We start from the raw sequence: 8,891 nt of genomic DNA on the forward strand, positions 1-8,891 counted from the left end.
ATTTCCTCCTTTCCAAGAGGTGATATTTATTCCTGAGCCGTCGGGAAATGGTCAGGCTCCCCACCCCGCACAGACCCGGAGAGAAGGGGATGTCTTTTTCCAAACTGAGCATTGCTCCTCTGTGCTGAGACTTCCCAAGTGTGCCTGTAGATGATTCAGTCACCTAGTTTCTCCAGGAGTGAAGGCACCTTTTTGATGAAGGGCAACTGGAAAAGTAGCATTGTTCTGATTTTGGATCCCTTGCATTTACTGTGTCATTGCCACCTTAATCATCCCTGCCCTCTCTAAAAATGCGTGATCTTGAGGCCAACTGAGTCAGTGAACTGTTTGGTTGGGCTGAAAAGTAACCTTTGATTTGAATGCCCTGATCTTTTTCATTTTGTGTCCGCACAAATAATTGTGCGAGGTAGGTGAAGAGGATGTCCTGGGAAAGCGACTGATTAAGTAGCACCGTTCCTGCCTGTGAAATCCCTGCCTCGGTATCATTTGAGGCTTGCTTTAACTGGGTACCTGTAGAGCTGGTTGAAATGTATTCTCTGAAACAATTTTTCCTTTGGAAAAAATTCAGTTTCATTAAAATTGAAATGTTGCATAGGAACGTGTCTCCTCCTAGTTCCAACTAATATTTTCTTTCTTTTGGTAAAACATGCATGTTCTGATAAGTTAGCACCTTGTTTTAATTTTTGTATTATATTATTAGAGTTCAAAACAGGGTGTTTTGATAGTTCCAAATGGATCTTTTTGGAAAGTTTGTTGCATAGCAAACAAGCTGCAAAACCCATCCCCAGACCAGAAGTGGTTCTTTGCAGCTGAGGAGATAAGTCCTGTCCGCTGCTAGCTCCTTCTGCTGATCATTCCTCTTTGGATGGCCAGCACACTTCTATTGGAGTTGCTGAACCTACACTGCTTGCTCTTGGGATCTGGCCTTAAGAAAGGGAAGCCAATGTCACTGCCCTCGATCAAACAAAACAACTGTGAAAGCTGCTGGGTTGTGCTGATTACGGCCTGTCTCCAGTACCCTTATCAGCAATTTTGGGCTGCAACAAACAGATATTTTCCCTCTAGAAATGAGTGGTTCCTTCAGCCTGGGGAAAGGCTGCTAATCCTCTTGCCATCTTGTGCTGTGCTTCCCTGAATGTTCTTCCTCTTGATCTAGGCACTGCAGTGTGAAATTTCCCAGCCTTGTTCACAAATGAGCCAGACAAAACAGCTCTGTAGTGGGGACCCTTTCATCTGCTGCCTGACCTAGCTGGTTGTTAGTTTGTCTTGGCGTGGAGTCCTTGTTTCCCCTGTGCACATGGCCCCTGTCTCTTACACATCGGCTCAGGTTGAGGCTGCCAAGAGGAAGCACTGTGCTCTGAGCTGTTTCAGAAAAGCCACCATGGAGACCTTGGAAAGGCATTTGAAAGTCTCCACTCAGCAGTAGGTTCCCATACTGCTTCCCTAAGGTGGAGAAAAACCCTACCCCTCCAAAGCCCAACCCAAAACAAACCTCTTAGGAGAAACAAGAAATGTTTAACCCTTTGAGGCATCATCTCTCCCTGGGGACAGTTTGCAGCCTCAGTAGTGGCTTTACAGTAGAATAGAAAGGTGATTCTTTTTTTAGCAGCTGTTACATACATTTACTACAAAGAAGAGCATGTGACTTGAACTTGTCTGAATAATTAATAGGCAAAGATCAAATTGCCATTGCAACAGTTTCGGTGTCTCACAAGACTCAAAGACCTGTTTTATTAAGTAGCTTTGACATTTTCAATTCCAGTGCCTTATCAAGTATGTTTTATTTGGATGATAACAGCTAAGGCAATTGTTAAACAGCTGAGTAATTTTGTTTATCTAAGCAAGCACCATACAAATTTGTAAGTGCTTCTGACTGCAGCTCCTCTTGATTAGCCGCAGTGAGGTCATTGCCTTTGGTAGGGCATAGCACAGCTTTAAGGAGTTCACGCTTTCTCATTTGGAAGTTAACCCTCTGCAGCTATAATCAACCTGGTGTGCATAACTGGGCCTTGTACTGGTTCACATGAGGCACTAAAAGCCTTCAGAGCTTAGGTTTCTTATTGATCAGCTACCCTAACATCTGAATACATGTTCAGACAGGTACCTGCACATCATGACTTCTCTTGACTAAAGAGACAGCTTGATACAGCTGTGTTTTAAATATGACAGCGTGCCAGTCCCTAAAACTGGACAGGCTGAATTAGTTCAGACTTTTTTCAAATGCAAATAGGGTGAGTTTGCTAGGCCTTCACTGAAAGCATTTAGGCAGACCCATTTTAACTTTCCTCCACAATACAGATAAAGTACCTATAACCACTGGCACTACATAGCGCATAACAGAAGATGCTGCAGTCTTGTCTGCTTGCTATGTTTGCTTGTGCTTTTGTAGCTATAGGCAGCAGCATTTCCACACCTTGGTGTTCAGCCTCAGGAGCATCCCATGTGCTAATTCAGCTTCCCCCTGTCATACTGTTTCTTCCCATCCTTGCGTGCCTGTACTCATTCCTCCTGCAATCTCTACTTGTCAGTTATTCATGGGCTCAGCATCTCCTAATGCTCCCCGGAGAACAGCGGTGCGGGGTGATTCAGCATGCTAGCCTTTCAGACTTCCTTGTGAGGGAGGAACTGCTGGAACTGCGTGGGAGGCTCTTGAGGCTGCTGTCAACAGACCTTTGGTCTGTAGGTGACAGTGGAGTCAGTTAGTGCAGCTGTACTCGCTAACCGGACACAGGGATTTGTCCCTTCAGTCCCCCTTTTGTTTTCTTCTAATTATTACCAAGGTCGGTCAGGCAAGGCTCACCCATGTCTTGAACACAGGCGGAAATACTGGAGAAGATCATTGGAGTATTCAGCAGCTCTCATGTCCCATTTTACAGGCGGAATATCTCAGGGTTGAGAGTCTGACTTCCCTCTGCTTGGTCAATGAGAGACTTGTCAGAAAGCAAACTTGGAAGACTGCTGAGCTAAGCTTGTGAAGAAAAAGCTTTTGGGGCTGATGAATATTTGCCCTCCTTGTGACCCGATTATTCTTCAGGTTTGCCACCCAAAAGCTGTTTCTGAAAACCGTGTCAAGTTGATGTGCAAATGGTGCTCCCTCTGTTACAGAACTATAGTCCCTATCTTCTTGTGCTAGGCTGAAGTTCAACCACAAACTCAATTATATTGCTGGCAGAACTTTAATTTGATGCAATTTTCTATCTACCTCTGTCCTGTTCACTTTACCCTCCAGATATTTTCCACCTTCTCCTTCCAATGCTAGCTGAGATCCTGTCTTCATAAATTTGCTGGATTGTTGTTATTTTTTTTATTCATTGCAGGCCAGCTTCTATTCTTGTTAATACTTGAAACCAGCTGCCCAAACGATCTTTAAATCTGGCCCACGCGTCTGGGAGGCATCTCTGCCAGCATACATATTTTGACAAACAAAGCTTGCATTGCTTTAGATTTAAATTGGGGGTTGGCTTGCTTGAATGATTTCCAAATAAAACATTAAGGCAAGAGAAAAAGTGCAAGCAACTTGAGCCGATAATAAACAGGACAACCTCTGGGAAACATCTTACTTTACAGAAAAGGATGAGAATGCTGATATTGCCAAGGCTTCCTAGCTCTTTTGAAAAGGGGAAGAAAGTTTTTTATTTAGCTATTCAAAATGGAAAATGCTTGACAATCTTCCTGTAGCATTTCTTTCCCCAGGGGTGGCTGAAGGGGGGATACTTCGCCTTGTTGATGCAGAATGCAGAAAGTGTATTTCGCAGAACTCTTGAGCCTGATTTAATAACTTGCAGTGTGTGGAAGTGTCAGAGCAAGCATTTGTGGCTGTTGACGGTGTGGCAAAGTGGTGCTGCAGCAGTGGTGGCACAGTGCCGCGGGTTGTGGGGCCGGGAGAGTCTGCAGCGGTGGCTGGTGTGGTTCTGGGCATATCTCTCTCTGACCTCTGTTCCCTCCTCATTAGGCAGACATCACAAAATGCGTGGTGAATACTGACCCCAGCCTTCGCTCCCACTGGCTTGTGGCCGCTGTTTGCAGCTTTGGTCACTTCCTCAAGGCTATCTTCTTTGTCCTGCTGCCTGAGAGATGAATCTGAGTCGCCAAGTGCAGCTGCCCTACCCCATCTCCTCCCCGCTCCAGAAGCAGTGGTAATGGCAATCTCTGAAGAGGAGGAAGAGAAGAACCAGGACAAATGAAAGGCTTGTTCTCCTCTCCCTTCAGCTGGGAGCAGATGATCAACAACAGTCTCCTTTTTGCAGCCACAGGAGCCTCTCTCACCATTAATCCTTTCAAGAGTCTTGTTTTCCTGGGTGACTTGTGTGTGTGGCCTGGACATTGCCAGTCCCTGGGCATGCTGATTGCAGCTGTGTGCAGCGTGGACTGTCAGACATCTGTTCCTTACAGCTGTGTTGCATGCTTGTGCTAGTGCCAGGCAGAGGTGAGGAGGAAGGGGGGATATTATTTGAAATAGGATAGAAAATAGGAGAGGGGGAGAGTCCCTCCTTTGCTCCATGTGATTCCCCTTTCAGTCCTCAGACTCGCCTTGCGTCGATTCTTGTTGTTACCTTTGTGCTTAAACTCCACCTCCTCCTTTATACCAAACTCTGACTTGCTGGGCTCTGCCCCCATCATGGTGGAGGGGATAATGCAGCTGTGGGTTTTTAACATAAAAACAAACATACTGTCATCAGATGCTTTTCCCTGACTTATCTTGGAAATCAGACTGAGTGGCTGTGTGACGGCAGTTGCATGTGATGCAGTTTGCAAGTGTATTTCGTTGACCCCTCTTACTGCGCTCACATGCTGTTTCAAACAGGAGAGCGAGGGGCAACGCCTTCAAGCAACAAATCGGGATTGAATTTCATAATGAAGAAAAATATTTTCTCCACTGAGATTTCATCAGAGCTAAGCATGTAAGTAGTAAAGGCTGGGGGGCATGGGCAGGAATTAGGGGAACAGTAGGTGAACTGTCTGGTGTTGTGAAGGGGGAAAGCTGTGTCAAAAGTAGTTGCTTTATGTTTCTCCTTTAATGTCTTCGGAAGTACAACTCACAGTCGTCTTTGTGGCAAACAATAAAAGAAAATAGGTGGTGTTTCAGTATTGCAAAGGGTATTGTATTTGTTTCCAGAGTTAAAAATTCCAAAAAAGGCCAGAACAGTGCAGAGACAAACACTCAGGCTATGCTAAAAATACTTCAGCTTTTCCCCTGGTAGAACATGTTAACATGTTAAAACTACAGCTCGCCTGGTTCATGCTAGGAATTTAACCCATGTTGTTACCATGTCAGAAGCGTGCCGTTTTCACCGACAGAAGCAGGGCCTCACTGCTGTAGGCAGGGGAAGGCTGTGGAGCCTCTTCTCTGCCAAAGCCTTGTGGGAGACACCCTGCTCGGTGCCTTGCTCCCAAGAATGTGGTGTCGCAGAAAAACACTGTTCTGGATTAAGAACACGTGGCATTACAGGAGTTTTTTCTGGGTTTTTTTTTTCCCCCCAATTTCCCTCCCACACCCTGTGTTTAGAAGGGCTTTACTGTTTCCGTCCAGAAGTTACAAATGGGTTTAATAATAAAGCAAAGCCTTCACTTTTCCATTATATCTGTGTGACAGGTTTCTGCTAGCAGTCAGTAGTGCTGTGCTCTGACCAACAGAACCACTGGCAGAGCATATGTAGGTGGTTATACCCTTGCACAGTACTGCTTTTGACTGGACTAGCCTTTTGCACTTCTGCTGATACCTTGACATATGGGTACCGGGCCCAGCTTTACCCGTAGTACTACACCCACAGTGAAGGGTGCTTTACCAGCTCAGTCTACTAGTAGTTTTCCAGTAGTAAAGTACTACTAGTTCTTGTGGAGCAAAACCCTTAAAAGACAACCGCCCCCTGTCCCCAGTTGCTCAACAAAAACGCTCACCAAGAAGGAGAAAGCCTCCTGTTCCGTATCGAAGCTGCATGCTGCCTTTGACAGTGTCTAGGCAGACTTTGGCTACACTATTAAAAGTTGGGGAGGGTTATACTGACGAAGTTCCCAGTGTGGATGCAGCTGATGGTGCCCTGAGGTTGGTGCGTTTTTGTGTGTGTAAAGCTTGCAGCAGTTCCCCAAATAAAATCAAATTGCCAAAGGAATTTTTTTTTCTTCCTGACAAAATTATATCGGCATTAGGGTTTTTTCTGGCAACTCTCCCACTTGGGATTTTCTTCCTTAGATTCCTGACAGATCTGGCTATGGAAACTTAGACCAGGTATAGCGTACGTGGTGAACTAAACTAATCACGCTTTGAGCAGCACAGAGAGGATCCCCTTTGATCTGCAACAGATGCAGTAAAAGCCCTATAGTTCATTGCAGGGGGATGCAGCTTCATTATCTTAAAGGAGCTTATGAAAAAGTAGACTTTGGATTTCTGGAAATATCTTTGTCCAATGTCTTTGACTTGGACAGTTTCGCAGCTCGTGAAGTACAGCTTGCCTTATCATGCCTAGTGTTTTTGTGAAGTGTATGTGAGTTAATGGAGCTAGCACAGTCGAACACTGGGACTGTCAAGACCTTTCTCAATTTAGATGCTGTTTTGAAATGTAATACTTCAGGCTATGACTGCTTTTTCAGTAAACAAGTGATATCAGAGGGCCTATTAAGGAACATATAGAGTTAAATGCACCAATTAAGTGGATTTAATAAAAAAGATAATGGTAAGCCAAATAAAGCAGCATTGCTGGAAAGGAATGTGTGTGGGTGGGAAGGGGGTTACGCAGGCAGGCAGACAAAGACTCAGTCTGGATACTGCCGATAATGAAGAGGTGGTGGAGCTCCCCACAAATAGGTTTCAGCTTCTTTGGCTTTCGTCTGTCTTGTTGCATTTGCTAGTTCCTGCAATGTACGTACCAGAGCTGAACAGTGGGCTGCTCGTCTTTACTTAGCACTAAACCAGGGTGATACTCTTACCCTTCTCACTCCTTCTACAATAACCACATTGGCACTAGTCTTGCTACCAAAAAAACCAGCAAACAGCATTGTGCGCACCGCTGTGCATTTGGCAAGCAACAGTCTTCAGCCTGATTCAGCCAAGTATTTATGTTGCGTTCAGTTTTAGTTGTAATATTTAGGTATTTCAGAGTACTTCCAGAGGTCCTTTATAATCTCAACAGTTCTGTGGCTCTGTGATTTTTTCTTTCCCTCTTCTCTGGCCAATCCTACCTGATGGGAGACATCAGGGTTGGTTGTTTATCACCCCAATAAACATTTTCCTTTTATATGATTGGTGATGGTCCTAGGAGTGTGTCTAATTTATTAGCTGTTAAAGAAAACCAAGAATGTAAGTACCAAGGTTAGTACTATTACGCTTCTTCATATTGAAAGCCTGGCTGTTGTTCCTCTTCCAGCATCAAGAAACGAAAGCCCCCAAGCTAGCCATCTCACATTTTCTGGCTCCCCCCAGTGTTTCCAATTATCTGCTTGAGACAATTGCTTGTAGTGAAAGTTGCCTTCATTTTTTTTTAAGCTGTTTTGCTCACATTGAATGTTCTAAGTGAGACTTATCTATGCACAAACTGTCTTGTGGGGTTGCTCCCTGTCCCCACACACCTTTCAGTCCACTGCCCAATTTCATCCCCTTTTGCTAAAGGGCAGCAGTCACCACAGGGGCAGGGGACAGACCTCCTTTTAGCACCGAGAAACGTGGCTGCTGTTCATCCCGTTAGGCAGCAGCCACTTGGCCCACGTAAAATCCAGCCAAGCTTTTGCTGCCTCCTGCCTTGCTGTCACATCAGAACAGGCTGGGCGTATAGGGGGGAGGTGAGGCTTTTGCAGTGGGGGCCGGGTGAAGGTATGGGAGATGTCTAGGGAGTAGTGGGAGGAGGGAGAAAGGGCTGAAAATGGGAAAATGGCATCTTAAATGTTTTAGTGGTTGTGGAGTATTTTGCAGATGAGAGCAGCCTGTGTGTTATTACTGCAGGGAATGTCAAGGTCAGAGAGTTGAGCCTGCAGGAACCTGAGCTTCAGCACTCCTTTGTTCATAGAAAAACTTGCTCCAGTAAGGGTTATCCCCACACCCCCGCCCCAGTGCTGTCTTCATTCTCAGTTTCTTTGTAATAGACCTACATTCAGTCAACAGAAATACTTGCTTTATCAAAAAGGTAGGGAGCAGAAAAGCTGTCTCAGCTTCAGTGTTTCAATGACTGGCATTTGAGCAATGCTTATCGTGTCCTAGACCTAACATTGCTTCAACCGCAGCCTTACTTATACCTCTCCCTTGTCAAACATTGGCAGTAGGTTCACCTTCTTCAAAGCAACTAGAGAAACTGAAGTCATCTCAATCTCGCAGCAGATGTCACTTGTGTTTCTGCACTGTCTTTTCTCCTGTAAATGGAAAGAACGCAATCTGTGAAGCCCTTAATTTATCAGACTTGCATCTGTACTATATACTGAAGTACGGAACAATAGCGTCAGGGAGTGACATTGAGGTTTCCTGGAAAATTTCAGTACCAAACTTCCTCATTTTCAAACTTGTTGTTTAGACCCTGAGAAAATACTCTGCCTATTTTTTTTATCCTCCTTTTAACGTGCAATTCTGCAAGTGGGTTTTTTGTGCACAATTAAACTGAATATGAAGCAGGTTTCAAGTCCCTTAGACAGCTTTCTGACAAGATGCCCTTAAGGCATTCCGATGGCTTTGCCAAGAGCCTACTTGATGTGGCTCTCATCAACGTGTGGCTCCTTGAATTTCTTTACTGTTGTTGTTTTTTTAAATCTAGTATTTATAATTTTTATAGTCATAAATTTGCCACAGATTAGTTATTCTCTTAGGGCAATGTGAAAACAATGCATGGTACCAAATTAAAGACAAGAAAACAGCAATTTAACGTACTGCTGGCAGAGTCTATAAATTTCTTCTATGCAAGTGGTTTGACAGA

General features: G+C 44.6%; 1 protein-coding gene across 1 annotated transcript in view; it reads left to right on the plus strand.

Moving 5' to 3' along the window:
- Window positions 1–5,080, plus strand: part of BOK (BCL2-related ovarian killer) — a 33,963-nt gene extending 28,883 nt beyond the window's left edge. Inside the window, exon 7 of the mRNA XM_009323189.1 lies at window positions 3,953–5,080. Within this exon, the coding sequence (XP_009321464.1) occupies window positions 3,953–4,078 (126 nt within the window). The 3' untranslated portion in view covers window positions 4,079–5,080. The remainder of the gene's footprint in view (window positions 1–3,952) is intronic.
- The last annotated feature ends 3,811 nt before the right edge of the window (window positions 5,081–8,891 follow it).

This window comes from Pygoscelis adeliae, unplaced genomic scaffold, assembly GCF_000699105.1.
Source record: "Pygoscelis adeliae isolate BGI_AS28 unplaced genomic scaffold, ASM69910v1 Scaffold544, whole genome shotgun sequence".
In the NCBI taxonomy this organism is placed as follows: domain Eukaryota; kingdom Metazoa; phylum Chordata; class Aves; order Sphenisciformes; family Spheniscidae; genus Pygoscelis; species Pygoscelis adeliae.